The 24,735-nt window shown below is 27.4% G+C and overlaps 1 protein-coding gene across 1 annotated transcript in view; it reads right to left on the bottom strand.

Moving 5' to 3' along the window:
* RyR (Ryanodine receptor) overlaps positions 1 to 24,735 on the bottom strand; it is a 559,410-nt gene that overhangs the window by 274,828 nt on the left and 259,847 nt on the right. Inside the window, exons 4-10 of the mRNA XM_075355178.1 lie at positions 18,671 to 18,685; positions 13,740 to 13,817; positions 12,705 to 12,780; positions 9,095 to 9,207; positions 7,712 to 7,817; positions 4,930 to 5,023; positions 615 to 797 (exon numbers count right to left, since the gene is read on the bottom strand). Of these exons, the coding sequence (XP_075211293.1) occupies positions 615 to 797; positions 4,930 to 5,023; positions 7,712 to 7,817; positions 9,095 to 9,207; positions 12,705 to 12,780; positions 13,740 to 13,817; positions 18,671 to 18,685 (665 nt within the window). The remainder of the gene's footprint in view (positions 1 to 614; positions 798 to 4,929; positions 5,024 to 7,711; positions 7,818 to 9,094; positions 9,208 to 12,704; positions 12,781 to 13,739; positions 13,818 to 18,670; positions 18,686 to 24,735) is intronic.

Genomic DNA, 24,735 nt, shown 5'->3' with positions numbered 1-24,735 from the left:
TAAATAAATAAAGAAATATAAATTCTAAATTGTTTTTTTAATAATACCAATAAATCAAATATATAACATTTCCAAATGTCCAAAGATTTTTAAATATGAACATTTTTTTGCAAGTGTTTGAATTATTTCTTAATATTCAGACCACAGTTCTTGCCTACTGGAAAAGCTTTAACAGTGTAAAAGAGTAATGCTTATTGCACAAGCACTGGTGTCCATTTCTCAAGTGAAGACATTAGTTGATAAACTGTACTGTAAAGCAACATACTATGATATGCTATAGTTTGATTATCAAAATGATTTATTGGTGAAATTTAATTTTTCTTTTCTGAAGACTTACAATGTCTTTCCTCTTCTATTAACATGCTAGCTGTATTCTTATAATTAATCTAATAAACTAGATGTAGTCTTATATAATACTTAAAATTTAAATATTTATAAAAAAAAATTATTATATTTTTATTTTTATATTTATTATATTATTATTATTATTTATGTTACCTGGTGACATTATCAATGGAGTTAAAATATTTATAACAAAGAAGATTTTTATTTATTGTTATTAAATACTAACATATAAATAAATTAAAATGAGATGAAAATATAAATTGTATTACCTTCCAATTAAATAAAGTTCATTATTTTCATTAACACAAAGATATCTTCCAGTAGTCAAATGTCTTATACGCATTGGGTGATACCAATTAATAAAACCTCCAGCCCATTTTGTGCGAGCTAGTTCTAATCTCCAAAGAGAACGAGCCTGGCTCATAACACTGCCTCCTTCATATACAACAATGCTAAAAAAACAAAACATTGTATATATCATAATTTAACAAAATAAAAAACACAAGTAAAATGATTTAGGCTGTAAAATGCAGTTAAAAATTACCAGAAGATCTTTTATTCTATTAATTAATTATAGTATTAGTTAGTGATTCTATCTAAAGGACAACCAGCAAATATATTACAGCTGCAATACGACACATTCACATGATACATGTGAATGATACACATACATACACATGATGGTATTTCTTAACTATTTGTTTGTTCCATTACACAAGGAGTTTTGGAAAATAAGATTATGAAAGATTAAATGACATGAAGCAAGGAAAAAATATATCTTTATACATATGATAGATGGATAGGATAGATGTATATTTTATTTTATTTTTATACTGAACAGTATATATCTGCTCTTAAAATGGTTGCAAATCTACTAAAAACAGTAGAACACCATGAATTTAAAATTTCAAGTAACAAAATATTTTCCAATCAAAGTAGCAGAAATCTTTTCAATAGTTAAGTTGAAAAAATAATCAGTCATAGTTTTAATTATTTTATAGAATATATTTTAGTAATAGTTGATATTAATCATCTGATGGTCAGATACACTAATTTTTACAAACCACATATTTCTATATCAAGCTCAAATTTTTCTTTTATAGGTTGATTTCAAGAAGGGCACTCTGCCATAAAAATGTTCCACAGAAAAACTGGAAAATATTACATTGGGAATGGGATATTGGGAACTGGGAAAAAAAGAATATTGGCAATAAAATTTTCATTTTAAAAAATATATAGTTTTTTTAAATTAAAACTTCAAATAAATATTTAGTTTTTTTGACTTTTAAAACAGTTGGAACAAAACTGTCTAGAGTTTCAATTCTATACCTTAAGAATATTCCATTTTGGATTTCATTTCTCAAATTGTAAATAGAATATTTCAAAATACGAGAGGTTATCTCTAAAGTAAAAACCAGTTCATTGTAACAAAATTTATTCTGAAAACATTATAAATATTTTTTATTTCTCTTAAACTACATACCATACACTTCTTCTCTATAAAATCGCCACATGAATTAAGACATTTATTGTAGCAATACACCAGCTTCAATATAACCTCATTGTATTCTTCTGCCACCAGTCCATTTAGCCACTGCTTAACAGCATTTTTAAGTTCATCATCCCACGAATTGCTTACCACTCAAAAATTCTTTCAATTTCCCAAACAAATGGTAATCAGAAGGAGCTAAGTCTGGACTATATGGTGGGTGATTGTAAGTTTCTCATCCAAATATTCTCAGTAAATCACATGTCACCCATAACATGAGGACATGCATTATTGTGCAGCAGGACGATGCGATCGATCAGTTGCCCATGTCACCAATTTTGATTGGCGCGCCATAACTTATGTAGAATTTCACAGTAGGCTTCTGCATTTCCACATGGCATGAAATCAATCAGCAGTGTGCCAAACTAATCCCAAAAGATTGTGGCCATCAGTTTGCATCCAAATGGCTGTGGGTTGATGTTTTTTGGTCTGGTTGGTGATTGAGGATGATGCCATTCACTTGACTGCCGTTTTCTCTCTGGCATGTTATATGAAATCCATATTTCCGGTAACAATTGAATTAAGAAACTCATCACCTTCTTCTATGTAGTGTATCAAAAATTACAAAGCAGATCCTGTTCAGATTTTTTTGTGACGTTCCATTAAGACATGCGGCACCCAACATGCACAAACCTTTCTGAAGCTTAAATGGTCATGAACAATGTGACCAATAACAGCTCTTGAAACATCAGGAAAAAGAAGGACCAGGTTGGAAATCATTAAGTGACAATCTTTTCTGATTTCATCATCGATGTTTTTCAACAAGTCCTTGGTGATTATTGAGGGCCTCCCGGAACGTTCTTCCATCATGCACATTAATTCTGTTATTTCTAAATCTTTCACACCATTTTCAGATGTCTTTCATTCATTACATTATTACCATACACAGCAACCAACTGCCTATGAATTTCAGCCAGCGTAACATTCTGATGGTTTAAAAAACTTGGAAAACATGGAAACTCCATGAATTTCCCAGTTGTCAGCAACATTGATTTTCCTATTCATTTTACAACATAATAACTCACACGTATTCAAAGATACTACAACACGACAACTTACAGACAACAATGCAGTATTTACATTACTAGCATGGCTGTGAACGACACAGGTTTACCAACCTTAAGGAGAGAAATTTCCCAGCAGTCTTTACTTTAGAGATATCCCTCATAAGTTGAAAAATTATTTTCTACTTTGTTACTCAATATAGGGACTAAATTTAATATTTACAGTCACAAAATGATTATCATTATAATAAAATAATGAGAACAAGTACAATGATAACATAATAAATACATGATAGCATTATATAATGGTATATTGAATGGTGAACTAGTTTTTTAGGTCAGTTAGACTCTGGTTTGATTTTACTGATTTAAATGACTTATATAAAATGGAATTTATTATATACATTAATTTTTCAAAAGCATTCATTTAAAATCTGGACACTTATTTGTACTTTTTATATAATTTTAAATTCTAATAACAGTCCATGTTTAAAAGTAATATATATTTTTTTTAAATATGAGAGAAGATACACAGGCTGACATTTTTCCCAATAATACAAATATTTTATAATTTTCTCATAACAGTAACAAGAGATCTGAAATTTTGTACTTAAGATCATTGAGCAAAATTACTGGACTCCAAAATTATATTAAAAAAAGGAAGAAATTAAAAATATGCTTTAAAAGATTTTTGTTTTCAACAAAATAATACGTATACAGTTGCCTATTTTCACAAGACCACAATGAAAACCATAGGTGCAACCTCAGTTTTATTTTGCTCTTAACTTTTAGTTCATCATCCAAAGAGATTTACCAGATATTGCGTATTGAATCTATCATTTCCATTTTACATCAAAACCTTTGTTATTTAAGAATTTATGTAGATTTTGAATGTGAAAATGCACCCATGCTTTTCATTGTGGTCTTGCAAAAATATACAACTTTATACATATTATTTTGTTAAAAACAAAAATGTTTAAAAGCCTGTTTTTAATTTTTTTTCATGATATCTTTTCTGTAAGCTAATTTCATGCTGCTCTGGTATTTTCTTTGCCATGCATTTCAAATAGCGCTAGTGTTCACTTTCCAATCGAGCTTCATGCTCTTCAGTTGACTCTGGTGCACGAATTTGCAAATAATGTTGATATCTAAGTGCCAATTGAACCTCTCGCTCTTCTGATGTTTTGTTAACTTTACACTTTAAATAGCACTGGCATTCAAATCATGCCTTGTTCTCTTCAGTTGACTCTGCTGTTCAAATTTTAGCTTTACACTTTAAATAGCACTGGTGTTCACTTTCAAATTGAGCCTCGCGTTCAAAAGAATTTCATAAGTGGGAAAGAATTAAAATTTATTTTTTTATTATTCCAAACATAAATATAATTTTAGATAAATTATTCATATAAAGAAGTGTAAATCGAATAGAAAGTAAATAAATAAGTAATCAAAAGAAAGTATAAATTCGAATGAATGAATTGTTTGAGAAGTATAAATCATTCCAATGTATGAATCATTCGTGCATACCTATCTACTGTGCATGTGTACTACACTATAGAATGAAAACATTAATTGTGGAACAAAAGTTAAAAGAAAAGCAGGTAAAAAAAAGGTGTAACTGTATTTTAACAGAATGCTAATTAAATGAGAAAATGTTAAAATTTATATCCACATATGTTAAAGAGAATTTTAATTACAAGTACAGCAGGTCTACACAACTTTTGAAAATTCATGCCTTTGTCTTGAGGTTAAAAATGTTGATATGAAAAGATGTTTGTTTCATTATATTAATAATGTTCTAAGTAAAAGATAAACTGGTTATTTTTATTTATATATTGTGCTTACATTTCCAATTAAAAGGAAGAAAAGGCTAATGACTTAGTAAATAGTAGCTAACTTTTTATATTAATAAGACATAATTATTGACTTTAATGAAAATACACACATTCATTACATTTTCAAACTGACAGATTTGTACATTCATCTAAGATACCATAAAAAAATAAATGATCAATAAGTTAATTATATGCTTACTTTTGACCAGGAGCTTCACTCCATGTTGATGGAATAGTAAGGCACTCATCACCACCATGAAAAAACCTAAGTACATCACCACCAAAAACATAACCTGAAAAAGAAAATTAAAATGAATGTTGTAATTTTTTTAATATAAAAAAAATAAATAGATTTTAGTTACATCTAGAAACATAGCTTTTTAAGAATAAAATAGATTCCATTAAAAATAAATCTTAAATCAATAACATAAATTTATGGCCATCTTAATTACAAACCAAAATTTAGTTACAAATGTAATTAACAAACTAAAAATAATTGCAAAGATCATAAAATTACCAACTATTTCATATATATATATATATATATATATATATATATATATATATAGGAAACATATATGTGTACAATATTTACAGGAAACAATTACTGTATGGTGTATGTGTGTATATACACAAAAAATTCGAAAGGATTTTCCTGGAAAGACTTAGGCGACATTTGGGAAAAGAAGTATGGCCTGAGCAATTTGGGTTCATGGAAGGCCATTCGACGACCCTCCAACTGGTTAAAATAATCGACAGTCTTGTGAGAGGCCTAAATAGAAAAGCAGTAACTGCAAACATTTTACTAGATGTGGCTAAAGCCTTTGACAAAGTTTGGCATAGCGGCTTGCTACATAAACTCGCGCATACAACGATTCCCTGTTGCTATGTCAGATTGATACGGTCTTATTTACTAGACCAACAATTTGTTGTACATGTAGGGGGAACAATCTCCTCCACCAGAGACACAGCCGCTGAAATTTTTTTTGGGGACATTTAACTGATTACTGGAAATGAGCGAGTAAGTATTTTCATGTGATGCTTTTCTAATGTATGGTATACTATGCCCCTAAACATAAAAATGTGACTTGTCAGAAAATGTAACATTTTTCCAGTCTTTTTTGGTCCAGTTAGCATGTATTTTGGTCCACAAGAGCCTATTTTTCAGACATTGCTGGTGTTAAAAGCTGCTTTTTAGCTGGCTGATAAGCTTTCTGCCAGCTGCAAGAAGTTGGTATCTAACAGTATTCATGTATTCCACTGTTCCACTGGCTGCTAATTCTTGATTTAAGTCCACAATGGATAATTTTGGATCATGTTTACTTTTTCTCATTAATAACTAATTCTTGTTGGAGTAGTTTTCCTTTTATGGCTACACTTGTCTTTTCTTTGAAATAAAATGGAACCCTTTTTTTAAAATAACATTTACTGATCATCATAGTTCAACACTTCACTCATAAGCTAGTTGTCATATCATATGTTATGCTCAGAAATAGAAAACAATTTTGAACATTTTCTTGGAGTTATTTCCATTATTATACATTCACGACAAACAGAACAAAAAATACAAAAATGTGATTTTGAAATAAAAAATGAAATAAGCTTTTATAAGTCACTATTTCTTATAGATTTATTTAAGAACAATTACCTCACAATACAGAGATAACTTATAAAGTGGGTGTGGTCAAGCAATGTAACCCACCAGGTCGGTCTAGTGGTGAACGTGTCTTCCCAAATCAGCTGATTTGGAAGTCAAGAGTTCCAGTGTTCGAGTCCTAGTAAAGACAGTTACTTTTATATGGATTTGAATACTAGATTGTGGATATTACTGGTGTTCTTTGGTGCTTGGGTTTCAATTAATCACACATCTCAGGAATGGTCAAACTGAGGCTGTACAAGACTACACTTCATTTACACTTATACATATCATTCTCATTCATCCTCTGAAGTAAAACCTGAATGGTAATTTCCAGAGTCTAAACAGGAATAAGAAAGTAAAGTGGTCAAGCAGCGTAGCCACAACATAATTAATCTGAACAAAAAATTCCCTTTGTTCAAATTAATTTGCATGCTACTATATAACTGATACTAAAAAAAGTTTTATAAACTTTGGATTGTCTTATTATCCAACCACACAACATTAGCCAAATAGTTCCTGGGTATTACACTAAACCTCATCTTCTTACAACATGATATTTTCATGAACTTGAATTATTTCAGAAAACATTATCCAGGAAATTAAAGGTAAGAGTAAAATCCCAATAAATTAAACATATATAATAAAATGGTTCCTACAACTCTCCTAAGTTAAACAATTCTGGTTGCATTTTCATGGCAAGCATCGGTATATTTTATTGAATATTGACTAGCAGCAATTAAAAAAAATTATTTATTTAAAAAAAAGTAATTTTTGTAATTTTGTGAGAGAAATTATTCATTAATGAGTATAATGAATGTCAATTAAAATTTCTGTAATAATCTTTTAAATCACAAACTTTTGAAATGACTAACTTCAATCTATTTTGTCATTTCACATATCAAACATATTATTTTAAACAATTTTCAACGCTATCAAGGATAAAAACAACAATAAATAAAAAAAATTAAATTGCTATTATTAATATCTTCTTTTGGATGCTTGCAAGTTTTTGAATTAATTTTATTTTTGTTTATGACTTCTCTTTTAAAATAAATGTTATTATTCAATGTTCCTATCACTTATTTTCCTACTGTGTGTTATGATTATGGACATCTTAACTTTTTTAATGTTGAAGTTTTAAGGTCTCTTTGCTATTTCTTGAACTGCTATTACATTACACATAGACACTCTTTACACCAATAACAGTGCTTTCTAACTACAGTCAAAGTCTTATTGTGATTTGCCTGTAATTTTTAAAATTACAATCTTCATTATTTTAAAATTAATAATAGAAATTTAATGATTAAGAAACATGTATTTATAATGCCGATGTATCGCTTACCAACATACTTCATCCTGCTTATTCCAGTACCATATGGCTGTACAGACCAATGCGTCACATGAAATGAAGCATTGACCACTGAGAGATCATTTTCTTTTGTAGTATGCTGTAGAAAATAAAAAAATAACATTAAGACTGAGTCTTAATAACAAGTAATAGAACTAGTTTTACACTATTCAATGAGAAACATACTGAATGAAATAGGCAGAAAGTGTAACAACCAAATCATCTTTTGAATAAGAAATATCATCCAATCAAAAAATTATTTTTTTATTTTTCTATTGAATCTAGAAGTTGATCAGTTTAAACGATTGAGTTTACCAATTTCTATGAATCAGAAGTCTCCATTGATGGAAACATTGTAATAATTAAATACTGTTTAAATTTGATTTCACATATTTGGCTTCATAAGTATTCCTGATGAATCTGAACAGAATATAAATTAAAAGGTATAAAAATACTCATCTGTCATTCTCCATCTTTTAGCCCTTTATAAGTTAAGTAATTACTGTAATACATGAATTTTAGCTGGCTAGAAACACAGGATAAGAAAAATTTTTCTGGCCATGTCTCCATGGTTCTTGCATAATACTAACTGTAAATAAAAATATGCTCAAAAATAGCAGAGATTTTTTCTTTTATAAGATTCCATTCTTCTTTGATTGTATAACAAACTTTTTTTCAACATGTTTCCTCCAATGTAATACTGCTATGGCTAGTAAGTGAAAGTTATTCATGGTATAATAGACAAGTATATATTTTTTTGAAATTTACAACAAATATTTTATAAACATAAAGCACATATGTAACGAACAAGAGGTCTGTTTTAAAAATTAAAAATTAAGCTTTCTGATACCAGTTATTAATTGTTTTAACTGGAAGTTAATACAATTACTGGAATTAAATTGGAGTTAGTTGAATTACTAACCTGAGTTATTCAGTAACTCAGTTGAATTAGTATCAGTCAGCAGTTGAAGGGTGACTTTTGATAGATGAGAACAATTACTCAATTATTATGAGTTCCTAACTATTTGATACTACCCCTTTAATACAATTTTTATGTTAACAATTTTATAACATAGGATATTTATATTACTACAAAAAACATTTCTCTATTTTTATTTAGGTAACAAGATGAGATAATTCGATCTGTGTCAATGTAGATTAAGTACTCTTTTTAACACTGGTGGGTAAACTCAATTGAAATTTAATAACTGAAAAGTTGAATTATACATGATACAAAGAGAAAAGATAAGAAAAATTTATTTGAAATTCCCTCCCTTGAAACCTTACTCCTTCTCTAGAACTATGATTTTAGTTACGTTGTTGCACAATTTTCACACTGATATTTTAATTTATAAATTATAAAATCAATTATCTTACCAAATATCGTTCAGTTGCAACAGATACTAAAATGAGATCATCACCTACTCTCACTTTTTCACCCTCAGATCTCTGTTTGGATGCAGGATGAACTGTCCACCAACAAGCTTCACCTAAAACCAAATATTTTACTCATTAATAAAACATAATAAAATATCTTATGCAATTAATCAGTTCTCAAAGTCATGTACTTCAAGAAGTTTATGAGATACCACACTTTTCAACTACTGTAATATTTAGAATTTATCACAGTCATATTATATCACTTTATGCAATAATTATACACAAAAAATCAACAGAATCCAACAATCAAAAATTTTACAGAAATTAAAAAGAAAGAGTACTTTCGATATAGAACTCCTTGAATAGAATACAATGAAAAAAAAAAAAAAAACATAGAAGTTGGGAATGAAAACCAATAATACTTAGCAAAAAATTGCTAATAATAAGGTAGGAAAGATGTCCAAAGAAATTGTTTTATATGTTTTAATGAAAAAGGGAATTGTGGGAAATTTACAAAAAAAAAAATTGTAAAATACTTCATTGAAAAACAGTGTTTCAAAATGTGTAATTTTTAATATTTTAAAAAGTTTATTACAAAAAAAAAAGAGAAATGTCTTTGTTGACTCCTTCCTTCAACACTGGTCACAACTAACTGACTTATTGCTCATCTCAAAAGGAGCAGCATTTATAATTCTGAAGAGTGTAAAATCTGTTATGAACCTAACTATAAAGTATTTTCAAAGAATAGCTCCTCCATTGCAAAAAATTAGAAACAAACTGCAAAACCTCAAATAACATCATTTAGCTATATTACAACGCCAGAAAGTTGACACATAAAGTTCAAGATAGACATTAACAACACTTATTAATATGCTTATGAATTCAACAGAAGGCAAAGACTTACACTTGTTCAATAGTAGCTGATGATATAAATATTTTGAGATGAAATTATTAAGCCAAAATGGAGAAAACTAGATGACAAAATAATAGAAAACTAACAAAAATTGAATAAAAAATTGTAACAAAAGCTATAAAAATGTTAATTAATGAATGAAGTAATGCTGTTCTGTGTTGTGATTATAAAAAACGTTTAACAGTATAAAATAGCATTTTAGACTATATATAAACATAAATTTTTATATGTAAGTTTTGTTTTAGTTCCAAATTTTATTTACAATCAGTTACATTTACTTGAAGTAAATCTGATCATACAAAAAAACTTGATAGGAAATTGCCATCGAAACTCCACAATAATTAAAACTAGAATCAAAACTTGTGAGGAGAGTTCATACAAGGAAAAGTCTAATAACAGCACAGGCCAAATAACAACAAAAAACCAAAAAAGAAGGAAGAGAATAATACTGAAAAAGAAAAGATGAAATATAAAAGTAAACGAAAAAATATAAACAGAGAAGAAAAAATAAAAACTTATTTTTATTTTCTCTTCTCTTTCTCTCTTCTATTTCGAGCACTCAACAGGGTGTGTTAATATAAATAATCATAATGTAGCCAATATCATAGTCATCATCACATCATAATCATATCACAAATTAAATCACCATAAATCTCATGGAGTTACTAAGGTCTAGTACGTGGAAGTTTTTATGCCTCCTAATGCCCTCACCATAGTCCAAGAGGTTAATGGCTAAGTGGTTCATGTAGTTGTTTCAGCACAGTTCATACCTAAAACTTGTATTTTATCTAGTTATGGACACGATGTAAACCCAAATATTCATTGATCTCAATATTTTTCCTAAACCAGGGTACCTCTGTGATACACCTCGCCAACTTGTTCTGGAACTGACTGTAATATCTCGACATTGCTCTTGCTTGTTGTTCCCCATAGTTCAATACCATAAGTTCAAGTAAGTTTCAAAACTGCTGAGTAAAATAACAGTTTATTAGATAATGATAACTGGGACCTCCTGCCAGCAACCAGTATATTTCCTTAAACTTGACGTTTACTTTTCCTTAAAATGCTTTCTCTTTTCCTGAACATGAACCTTCCATGTCAGGCAACAATCCAGGTAATGGTTGAGGTACTTTATGCTGTTGGTATGTGGGATGAAAATGCCATCCAGGTTGACCTGCAGACAGTCTCCTCTCCTCTCCTCATGGCGAACATCATGTAACTTGACTTAACTTTGTTGTCCCTTATCCTCAGTTTCTCCAGTTACCTGCTTACTTGATCCAATTCAAACTGCAGAATGGCTGAGACTACAGTTGGGTCCATATCGTCAGCCAGAATAGCTGCGTCATCACCAAAAAAAAAGCAATCATGATGTAGTCTGCAGTGAAGATGGAGTATAGTACAGGTTTCATAACTGAGCCTTGGGTTATGCCTGATTTAGTGTCAAAGAACGTAGACAGCTCTTGACCAAACATCACCTGGGAAAATCGACAATACAGATAATAGTCTTATTGGCCTATACTATGACATCATGCATTGGGCTGTCTAAGAACTCAAGGATTTCTTTCTCTCCAGCACCTATGGTCAAGCAGTTGAAATTTTCTGCCCAGATAAGCAGCAAATCAGTTAGCCTTTTCTGTGTCACACCGAGCCAGTGATCCATTCGAAAAATTCAAAGGAGGAAATGTGGGTAGAGGCCACTGAAAGTTCTTTGTGGCCCTCTATAGGAAATAACTGTCTTTAGGAGAAGGGGACAGACCCTCAAGGTAGTTTTCTAATGTCATGTTTTTAATAGATTTCAATACATGTCCTCAGGTCTCCTGTGACATTGCCACCTCCTTCTGAGCTACTTCTTAGCAGCAATGAGGTCCGTCACCTCTCTTGGGTACTCATGTCGCCATGGTCCCTGTGCCTAGCCTTAGGTGTCAAGCGTCATGCAGCCTCTTGCATGAAGTCAGGTACTGTGTCACAACATCAATTCCATCAGAACATTTCAGGAGGACAGGCAGAATTAGTTTGTCCTCAAACCAGCCTCAATACAAGACACACAGTTTGTCATGTTGTTACAAAGCATAAGAGAGTTCTTACTCCTTATCATCTCTGTACAGACAGTGAGCAAAACAGCAGAACGGTTAGATGCTGAGTTGTAGTTATTTCTAACTTCAGTATAAAGAGATGATACACCCAAAGTGACAAGAAATCCAATAAATTTGGGATCTCAGCCGGATCAGATGGCCATTAGGTAGTTTGCAATCCAGAGATTACCTTCAAATGCTTGTTGACAACACAGCCCTTTAAATAAATATTTACAAATATAAAACAAACTTTTGTGTCTTAGCTAGTTTTCAGTCTAGTTGAAATATTCTTATTTAGTTTTTAATGTCTTTGAACAGTATACTGTACGTGATTCAAAGTGTGTTCATTTAGAATGTTGTTTTTATTTGTTTGCTTAACTGTATATACAAATTGCATAACAAGAGAAACCATACATAATGACACTAAAATTGTAAATCATTAAAAACAAGTTCTCAAATACTGTATGTTTAATCTTATAAGTTGTACAGTAAAGATAAGTTTCAATAACTTTCCAACTAGTAAGGCATATGCTCACTGAATTTATGAACTTAATAAATAATTAACTTCATTTTAAAGTAATTAATGCAAAATTCCTATGAAAATTAATAAAAATGTGCTTACCTTGTGAATGCTCTTGAAGACCAACATCAAAAGATAATTTATCATTGGAAGAACTTGTAGACAAACATGCTAAATACTGAAAAAAAAAAACATTATTTTAATATGAAAAAGTATAGAAAGTATTGATGTTAACAAAATTATTAAACTAATACCAGCAACATATTGCAAATTAATTTAGGTAAATTAAAAAAAGAAAAAAAAAAGTATTATTGCAAGGGAAAAAGTAATAAAAATAAAAACAAAAAAACAGTTGATCATATTAAAAGAGAATTTTAGTATACTATATACCAATACAAACAGGAAATACAGATATAAAAACCTTCAATTTTGCTTTTCAGTAAATAATAAAGAATAAATATATATCTATTTTAAATATTTAACTATTTTTTATCCCTGTAATTGTTAGTGAAATCCATTTGTAACTTAAATCTATTCTATTTATATAGTTAATTTAAACTTTACAAAAATGTATTTTAAGTATATATGTCAGATGTCATAACTGGATAAAGTGATTTGAAATGAGTAAGTTTGTAATCACTCATTTTCATAAATGAAATAACTATTTAAAGAGTAATAAAAAGAATTCCGTGTCAAGTCTATTAGATAAATTCATAGAAAAAATTACAAGGTTTTTGTACTTGATTCAAGTAAAAAATTATGTTTATGAATTGCATTCATTTCACCATTACAGGGCTACCAGGATGTTGTAATCATTAGAAATCATTAGAATTCAATTAATAAATGTAACATTACTTTCTTTACAGCATTGTAAAATTGTAAATAAAAATCATAACAAAAAAAATTGGTTTTAAATAATTTGAATAATCGGATTGTTATGACAAATCACAATGCTGATGTTACAGCTGATCTCAAACGAGTTTAACTATAACTGATAATGATGTCACATTAAACAATAATTAAAATATAAATGCCTTGATATCCAAATAGCTGAATTGATGGATTATGATTATGTACATCTCATACACCTCCTCAAAAATGTATTAAATGTTATTTAATAAAAAATTGTGTATTTACCATATCACTATTTTGATGCCTCAAAAGAATTGCATTACCATACAATAAAGTTCTATGTCCTGAGCCTGTACCTTTACCCTGTAAAATAAAAAAAAATACAATAAACATTAAATAGTATAATATTCTATATAGTATTAAATATTTCTGTCTAATCTTATAATAATAAAATTTCTCAGTTTTCATAAGTCTTCAGTTCAATGTGTCATATAATTAAATGAGCTTTGATATCTTAAAACTGATATTTAAATCTTTAAATTTTTTTGGTTCATTAATTGATGACATTGGTTTAAATTAGTAGATAGTTGACAAAGCACCGATATCAACCAAGTAGTAGGTTTTATTTTTTGACAAGATGATTTCTTAATTGAATTTAACTGACATACTAAACTTACTTTAATTTATAAGAGAACAATTAAAAACATTAGACTGATTTAACATTTCCTAAATTATAATACCTTTTGAGTAATTATTCATTTGTTACTGTAATTTTATAAAATAAAGCCTATTGAAATTAAAATAAAAGTTAACTTACCATTATAATACCTTATAATGTAATCTAACTACTCATAATTAACACCAATAATATAATAGTTAGTTACATTAAGAACATGGATTATTTGTTGTTTCTAAAACACAGATTAAGAGTCTATTTCTGTGTCGCACTATTATTTTCCTAAAAAAACTTATAAAGCATAATATAATAATAATTACTTCAATACTATGTTTTGCTTTAACTAGATATAACAGATATGCTGAGTTTATAACAGAAAGAATAAATGAATGTAAATCAATACAAAAGACACACATAATAATAGAAAACAATTGATGATTAGTAAAACTACTAGGATGTCAGTCTACTTAAAAAAAATAAATAAAAACATTAAAAAAATAAGATGAAAAATAATATACATTTATTTGACCACTTAAAGTTGATTATAAAAAAAATAAAAATTATACTTAGCTGAAGCTTACACAGATCAAATGTTAAATTTTTAGATAAGAACACTGTCTTTTTAGACTAACAGTTTTGAAGGTAATTACAAACTTCAGTAGAAAGTAACTTTACATAATAATTTTAATCTGTTTTATTAATTGTGAGGTAACAGATTTTTTTTTTTAATGAAGAAAATGTATATTAATATGAGCTAACGTACTATTCATTGAATGATATGAACTATTTAGATCTAGATAAATAAAAACAGAATGTATGTTTAAAAAAACAAGATATATTCTTTATTCCTTTTAAAATGAACACACTTAAATTCAGTAATTTAAAATCTAGAAAACCTTTTACTGAAATTGATAAAAACAGAAAATAATTAATTTATACATTATACAAATTATTTAAGCTATTATACTAAAAAAATTTCTCTTTATAATGATTATTTTGGTATCTCAGGTTTTAGTTTTCACATTTTCAATAATGATTAACCATTACAGAGGATGACTGAACTAATGAATTCTAAGTATGTATATATGTTAATTATTAGAAATAAAACTAAAACTGACTGAAAGATCATTTGTGTTTTAACACAGCTTTGAATGACAAAAGAAACCATAAAATATCAAATAATACATTATTCTATATAAAAAATTATACTCTCTCTACAGCTATGATTGAGAAATCAGTCAAATTATTTTTAATTGAATTGAATTTTTCTTCAATTTATTAATACATTGTATTCTAGGATATACACAAAAATGAGTCATGTTCACACCATGATTATACATTATATATATGTATATACATATTTAACTTCTAATAAATAAACCACCAAGTTCAGGATATTGAGGTAAGACATATCTTACCTTAATTTTTCATGAAAGTACTTTCATGTGATCCCAATTCTCAATCATGATTGAAATAATTCCATTATTGCATAATAAAAATCTAAAAATAAAAATACTAAAATAATGAAAATTGTATATTAATTTAAACAAGTAGTGCTATCTAAATTAATATGTAATTTTCGTTATTTTTTATTTTTAGATTTATGTTGTGGAATAACAGAATTATTTCAATCATGATTGATGATATACGGAATCCTAAGAAAGTACTTTCATAAAAAATAATGGAAAAATGATAATCTAATAAAATTTAATTAAACTTGTTAATATAATCATGAAAACTGAAAAACATCTAATAGAATTACAGTTAACTGAATAATATAAGAGAATATACACAAACTTTTAACTACATGATATAGGTAATTTAAATTTTAAACTTTTATTATGTTGAATCAGGTAATTTAAAAGATTTAGTACAATGAAACAAAATTCGTTTCATACAATCATTTAATGACGATGGAAATATTCCTAAAAATGTGTTCTTCAATGTAGATTCAAAAGAATCATTAAGTTGGTATATTTTTAAAAACTTTTACTGCTTAGATGAACTCATAAATTTGGATAATATTATTTGTTTAAAATTCAGTGGTATTCATATGAAATGTTCAACAAAATCATTCACTAATGTACATATTCCACTATTTCATAGAATATTATTATTACTCTAAAATAATTTGAAATATGAAATAATTTTTCAATTTCGTACAAAGAATATTTATTTTATACTAATGTGTTATTTGATAGAAAAGATAATGCTTACGTTTTTCAGACTAATATTTTGTTAAGAATCTTTATGCTTCATTTACTAGACAAAGCAATGGTTTAAGGGAAGTAGCCATGAGCATAATACAAAAATTGTATTTAAGTCAATTTATATTTACTAGTTATCACGGAATAGATATAAAATGAAAAAAAAGAACAGTTTTAATATCAAACATTTAAATTAAACAATCAGCAGAGTTTACGATTTAAAGAACTAAAATTATTCATTTTAACAGAGGGTTTCCGTTATGCTATTAAATAACAGACGGCACACTTCATTTGTAACAGAAAAATTCTATAAAAATCATATTTCATGCTCACACTATTATTTTATTGCCAGAGTCCAAAATTTTGATGGCATACAATCAGTAACCATATTTCATCAATGTTACTTTTATCAATGAGATGCATTACAGTCTTAAGGTTCTAGAATAGTTAAAATACTAAAAAAAAGTAACAAAATGGGTAGAAAGAATTGGAAAAAAGTCATTCAAAATTACGTCCTGAGTAATGATAATTAATGATTTAATGCTACACGAAATAAATAAAATTAAATGCAAAAATTTGGGCAAAGGCTAACAGTGCAATAAATTTTTCAATGAGAGGATTTGCAGTTCATTAAAAGAGTTTTAGACAGGGGTAAAAATGTTTAGTGGGACTCATTCAAGAACAGGATAAAAATGATCCATATAAAATAAATAAAACAATCACACCTCTATATCTCAAACTTCAAAGTATTTTTCTCTGCTATTACACTATTCTCAATAAATGTATTGGTTATTTATTTTTTACCATTTTCAAAACTTCATCAAAATGAAAATCTGAAATAATCTTTACTTGTTGGTTATATAATTTCTACCTACTTTTTTATCTGACTGATTTGTTTGGTTTGCTAAAGGCTCATTGCAGCAATGGTTGTAGAAGAGGGTATGACTACCATTTATACTGCTTTTGACATACAATCCTGCTTAAATGGTAAGAAAATAGATTACAGTGCTTTTATTATAAAAAATTTCATAAGTGTTCTATACAAGTTAATTTATTAAAAATATATCATCATATATATTAAAATATAACATTTTAATCTTTTTCATTTCCTCACTATCCTTATTATCAAAACTTTCCACTAAGGTATTCTGTACTTTTGTATACATATATAGTATATTAATTCAACTTACAATAAAGCTAAACTGAATAATTCAAATGATATTCCAATAGTCTTAAGATATTTAGTTCATTTTTTAATCTGGTACTGTTAGGCATTTGTTCATCATTTGCTAAAGCCATGATAATATTAAAAATCTGTTTATTGTATTCAAAAAAATAACATGAATACTGAGATATTTGAAAAAATTACACATTAGTTATATTAAATTTCAAATGTTTACGAGAAAAATCACATAATTTCTATCAAGATTAATTTACTCTGAGTTTAATCAGAGTATGATTAAACTCTTATTATAGAATATTTTTTTAAAATCACCAAGAAGTTTGAGTTATGAATGCAAATTTGACTAATTTTCAATCATACTTTAAATCATCATCATGTTAAAAAACTCAATTAATTACCTTCAAAACATTTTTTTTTGTTATTCTTTAAGTAAAGTAGTGTAGCATAAATTTAGTTTGGCAGTACTGGCAAGTGAATGAATGAAACAATTCTTTATTAAACTACTAATTTATAAAAAAATTTTAATTAAATTAAAAAAATTATATTCACTGCATACAGTACTTTAATAAATATTCATTTTATTTAAAAGTTATTACGTAAAAAAAAAAAAAAAAATATATATATAATATATATATACATTCATAATTTTGTAGTAAAAAAAAAAACAAATTCTGTCTGGTGAAACAATCCTGTAAAAAAATAATTTTAATGTAAAATTTGTACTAGCTAGAGGTTCAACAAATTCTTATATTAAACTTTATAAACAAAAAACAAAATAAATTAATAAAACATGAAAAATTGTAGAAAGTAAATAACATTATTTGCTGCCTTTTGTTACTTATGAAATACAAAAATAAAATTTATATTATAAAGTCCACTAAATATTATAAATATTTGAAAATTCAGAGAAAAATCTAAAAAACAATTTATTTCCTGTGATACTTTAAGGCAGGTACATAACATTCTACTAATAAACAAAAATATAGATAAATTCAAAAATTTTCTGAAAAAAGAACAGTAAAATAAAATTAATTGTTAGTAAACACAAATAATAAAATGCAATATGAATAAACATTTATATTCATATCTGTATGAAGCAAGATTTTAATTCAAAGCATTTACAGTAACGCTTTCATAATGAATTACTTACAAGTGAATCCTGATTCTGAAAATGAATAAAATGTGTTAATTAAATACAAAAAAATATTTACAAACATGCAAAAATAAAAAAAAAAGATGCATTTAATTAATATTGTATCATTTTTATCTACTCCAACATTTCAAATGAAGAGTCAAATAAATAAAAATAAAGTTAATCTACAATGTTTCTAAAGTGATCCAAATTGTATCAATAATTACCTTAAAAGATAAACAGTTGATTTTTATATTTCATTTTACAGTACTGTCATTTAAATACTATCAGCAAACTAGTGTGAATAAAAGCACATGATAAAAGAATAAACCAAATTTATTAATACTATTTTTTGCTGGTTTGCCAGTAGGAAGTTTTATCAGTCTGTTGTGGTACCAGTTTTATTGATCATCCTCTTTGTAACACAGTAACCTATAAAGTGATTTAATAAGGGTTGAATTATAATTAAAAAATTCAGATAATCCATTATGAAATGAAATACATAAAAAAAGTCATTTCCTTTTTTTTTGAGAAAAGAAAAAACCTTCAGAAATATGATCTGTGTCTTTAAAACACATGTAGAGAAATGTTGCAAACAGATAAATTATGTCGTTGTACAAAAGCATGTTGTGCTTTATTTTAAGATTAAAATGATTTGTGAAGTATGGCTAAAAGAAGACTGCTGCTGAAAGAACTTACTTGATTTCTGTACTTAATTAGAGTATGAAAAATGTTAAGAGTTGTGAAGTGTTTAGTTTACTGCATGGAACATTTCTGGTAGTTGTGATGAAACTAAATTTTGGTCAACTGAATTTCAAGGAAGCAGAAAACACCTTGTTCAAGGCATATTCTACATAAAAACTGCTTTTAGTGAAAGATCGAGGAGGGAAAGAAGAAGTACTGGGATGTTTATAAACATTCAGATGGGAACTATTATGAAGTGAAGAAAGATGTTCAGGACCAAGAGAAATGAGGATGTTGAGTCCTTTTTAAAGACAGATTCAGAAGAATTTCAGATAAATGAGGTGCTATACCATCACTTTTTAAGTGAAGTTGGTTGACCTGATATATTTTTCTGCATGCAGCCTAAACTTTTTCCCCAAAGAAATGAATATTCTTGAATAATATGTTTATAAAATGCTAAATTAAGTTTGGAGAAAAATAAATGTAAATAAAGTATATAATATCTAACTTTTTAAATACAATATGAAAATGTACATCTAGAAAATGTTTCACAGTTTTTATGCAGTTCCTTTATCAGTAATATTGTGGGTTGCATTGATATGGATGTCACATGTTATTTAGTCATACAGTATATTTATTTATATTTTATTTCTGTTAAATTCAGTCTTGCCATAAGGGTAAAGAGTTCACATGTTCTTTATGCTTTAAAAATTTCATAGTGTTGTATGATAAAATTTGTGGTTTTACACACATACACAACTATTTATACTGTATGATAGTGTGTTGAAAATGGAGGCTGAGATTGCAGTCAGTGTAGCCAGCATAGAGATTTTTTTTATACTTGCACACTGCTGTTTGTAGTATAGTACTATTTGTTCAATTATTAGACATTATAAATACAGTTCTGTAATAATTAAAGAAATTACTGGTAATTTACATTGTTATTTACGCTATTATTTGAAGTACAAGTTCTTTGATCTACTATTACATTTACAAAAAAAAATAATTGTAAATACAGATTTAATCTGATTTTCATAATTGTTTAAGGTTTATACAAGAGAATAATGCCTTATAAGTTTTTACAGATATGTTCACCACTTGGAAGCTGATTTAATGTCACCAAAATTTATAACATTATTTCATCAACAGAATTGATAATTTCATAAACTTTAGACACCCAATCTAAAGAAGTGATGCTGTCTACATTTGTAGAAGTTTTCTGCAGGATCTAAGATATTTTCTGTGTTATGTTTGGCAACATGTAGTTCACTAATGTCCAGATTTTATTGATTGAATGTGAATTTTAAGGTGTTAGGTGGTGATCTTAAAACTGAGTGATACTGAGACAAAAACGTTCCCTTATTTTTACATTTCATTATTTTAGTTCACTGAATTTTATTACATTGGAATATATTACCCAATTCCAGTATGGATGTAGTAATCACAAATTTCTGTTCTGTAGAAATGAAATTTGGTTGGATTAGGAAGTGAATTTTTGTATGGAGTATCGTCACACTCCACACTTTTTTGTATGGAGTGTGTATAAACACAACTATAGAGTTAGATGGCAATGTAAAAATATAAGGTAATTAATTAATAATGAAGTCACACAAAAAAATTCTATTTATAAAGAAGAAACAACAATGTAAAAAACTTGGATGCTTGGATGAGTCGTTCTTTATATAAATTAAGCTACTGTAGCTTCATGAAATAATTTTGTGAGGTAATGTAAACATAAAGCATAAACTTCAAAGTGAAAGGGAGTTGAATTTGAAAATTTAACTATTTTTTAAATAAAAATTTATTACACTTTTTTTTATAATATACATCATTATAAAAAATATGTAAAATTATAATAATTTTAATAATGTTTTATCTTTAAAAAATATAAAAATTTTCTTTTTGTGAGCTATTCAATATTGAAATTAAATATAAAAATTAACAATATAATTCCAGGAGAGCAGGTAGCAGAATGCAAGAGAACCCCTCCCCCCCCACCAGTAACAATATTCTCTTGCCTGTCATAAGAAGCATTTGAAAGGCAGTTGTAAATGGTTTTACCAGATATTTTCCCATCCCAATGGAATGATGCTGAATGTATTGTTGAGGTACATATTAGATATTTTTTTACATGGCTGTGGTGTGTTACATGAGGATAGACATGGCTATCAGTCCTAGCAGTTGATGTGTCAGTACATCCAAAAAAAAGTGGGAAATTTAACAAAGTAAATTTCTGCCATGTAACTTAAATACTTGTGTATATGTAGAGCCCATATAAAAATGTGTTTTACACAAGTTTAGTTAGCCACAAGGAGTTGAGCCATTCTACAAATTTATTTAAAAAGGTAAATTTTATTTTTGTTTTCGATTCTTCAATGTGTGGTTGAATGTTCATCTGGGCAGGCCAATTTCATATTTGTGGCAGTTACAATTTAATTTGTACGTTCCTACATTGTGTTTTATCAATGTGTGCTTAATTAATGAAGTATGAACTTGTGGTTTTATTTTTAGTTTTAAAAGCAACCTAACAATGAAGAAGCTGAATAAAAACAACTAGATCTTTTGAAAGCATTTTTTACATTTTTAAAAAAGTGATTCATTTAATTTTAATCTATTTCTTCAAAAATAGATTACGTAATTACAATCTTTCCATTATTTTTATTTACTCTAACCAAAACTGAGTATGTAAACAAAGTTACAGAATTTCCTACAAAAAAATTATAACATGAATTTTTTTTTTATAATTAAAATCATAATACATTAAAAATCCAGTTGTATTAATGTCAATGTAAAATTAAAAGATTTTTTAAAAGTTGAAATAAGTTCACATTAACTGAAGAAAACTTTTATATAAAGAAAATGTAAACAGAAGTAGAAAAAATGATGTTTCTATGGAACAATAATGAAGCTTCAGGGTTAGAATTATTTGTTTGTATAGTTTTGAAAACTTTTTTCAATACTCTAAAAGTGATAATTTTTTTGTTATAAAATCTATTTAAATCTGAGACCTTAAAAAATTTGGTTTAATCAACATTTTTATAATGAGCTTATTTTTATTCATAATCTTTTTATTAAATAATAAATGCAAATAGATATTTTAAAATATTACCTTCCATATTAAAATATGTTAATAGGACTAAGTTTTTATCCTTGGTAAAATAACTATTCAATGATTTTTATAGCACTGCATTTTTCTTTTACTTAGTAACTATTAAAAGAATCATGATAATATGAGCAATTAAAACTGAAATCAATTGTATTTAATGTAACTGATATGGAAATATTTTGTGCAACACATAATTTTAAAAACAATTATATTATTTAAATAGAAAAAAAATCAAAATTAAATTATATTAAGAACATAAGAATTTTGTCTTATCCTTTATACCACAAATAATTTTAAACATAAATTTTGCCTGTAAGTTGTATACTGAATGGCACAATTCCAAGTAGATGTAAGTTACCCCCTTCCAAATTTTGAAATGATTATCTCCATTATATTTTGATGTTATGGTAACTTCCAAAAATCTTCTAATATTCTAGTTACTTAATACAGTATTTTGTTTTAAATATTTTAAAAATATATTTATTATTAAACTTTTTTTTTATTAAAAGAAAAAAAATTAATAAACTTTGGAGTATAAAATTGATGATAATTTTTAACTTAGTAATTCCTATAAAAAAGTAATTACAATTATTTATTGTTTTTTTTTTAACAACAAACTGATGTTCAATTTACAATTTCTTAACAAGATGAATTTTGAATTGCATAGAAAATACCAAACCTGGCCATAATTTAAATCCAAAACCTGAATGATACACAAAATGCTACTACTACACCCACAGAGATCAGAAGAGTGGTAATGGTTCAATTTGAACTAGTTTTTAAACTTTCACAATTAAAAGAAAACATACATTGATTTAACAAGGGTTTAGCATACTCCAAGTAGCATGTTATTTTAAATCAATAATTACATATAAAACAATCCTTTTCAAATAATTTGGGATTTACTAGATAAATGATGACTCCTTAGGCTATGAACAGCTGTTTGATTTAAACTGTTAGCAAATGATGCTAACCAAGTCATCCCTCAAGAAATACAGTCATTCATCAAGAAATTAGTCAATTTTTATTCCCTCATCATGACTTATTAAGTGGAAGAAGGATTTTGCAAGAGTTAATTTTAATTTTTGATTGAATAGCACATGGAGTGATTACTACTCCTGATAAAAAATAAGAAAAACATTAAAATTAAATTATAAGAATGTTAAAGAATTTTGCTGGATAATTACAAAGTAGGAAAAGGAATATTTTCTTATTTTTTTAATTATTATAATTGATCTTATCTGATACATTGTGTCTGATAAGTGAAAAACATGACTATAATTTGTATAATGAAAGGTGAAACCTGGTTATAGAATCATGTAAATCATGAGCCCTAATCCCTAAAAAACTGTTTGATGGCTATTTTAAAACTTGTTTTTCCCTAATTAATCCATTTACAATAAGCAATAGAAAAAGGGCTTCATATATTTTAAACTGTTAATAAAGAAAAATCATTTATAACTATAATTTTTTTAAAAATAACTAATCATAAATACATTTAATAATTATAAAGTTTTTAAAATTTTAAAATGTTATTCTCACTGCAACAACTGGTGCTGCTGTCCTCAACTTGGCATCACCTGATATTATTAGTGGTTTTTTTGTTTTTCTTTTTTTAATTAGGCCTACTCATATTTCAAATGTGTTTGATTTAAATTATTCTGTCCATTCACCACGACAATGCACCCAGCATTAGACATAGACAATGGATCAAGAATAACCTGCTTTCTTGGGGCATGGAGATCCTTTGCCAATCCATTGTGATGATGAACTTTTTTGTCTCAATGTCATAGCTGTAAACCTAGCTTTCATCTCCCGTTATGATCCTTTGCATGAATGTATCATCGCCATTGACTTGTTCAAGAAGTTGCCGACAAACACCCACTCGATGTTCTTTCTGCTGTTCGATCAAACGAGGAACAAACTTTGCTGCAATTTGATGCATGTTCAATTTTTCATTCAAAATGTTATGGCATGATCCAATTGAGATGCTAACCTCTTTTGCAAGTTCTCCGACAGTCAATCGCAATTTACACACACCAGATCGTTGGTTTCTGAACATGGGTGTCATCAGTTGAAGTCAAAGGCCTTCCTGGTCCAGGGTCACTTTCAACTAACTGACGACCACTTTTAAATCGTGAAAATTATTCCTAACATAACGTACAACCCACAGCATCACTTCCGTAAGCTTCTTTTTTCAAAAGTTGAAAAGTTTCTATGAATGGTTTCCCCAGTTTTACATTGTATCATTGCTCCCGAAAATCGCACATTACATTATATTAACATAATATAT

Source organism: Lycorma delicatula, chromosome 2, assembly GCF_047948215.1.
Source record: "Lycorma delicatula isolate Av1 chromosome 2, ASM4794821v1, whole genome shotgun sequence".
Lineage (NCBI taxonomy): Eukaryota > Metazoa > Arthropoda > Insecta > Hemiptera > Fulgoridae > Lycorma > Lycorma delicatula.
Note: the sequence above shows the minus strand (reverse complement) of the source record. Positions and strands in the feature narration are given on the sequence as shown.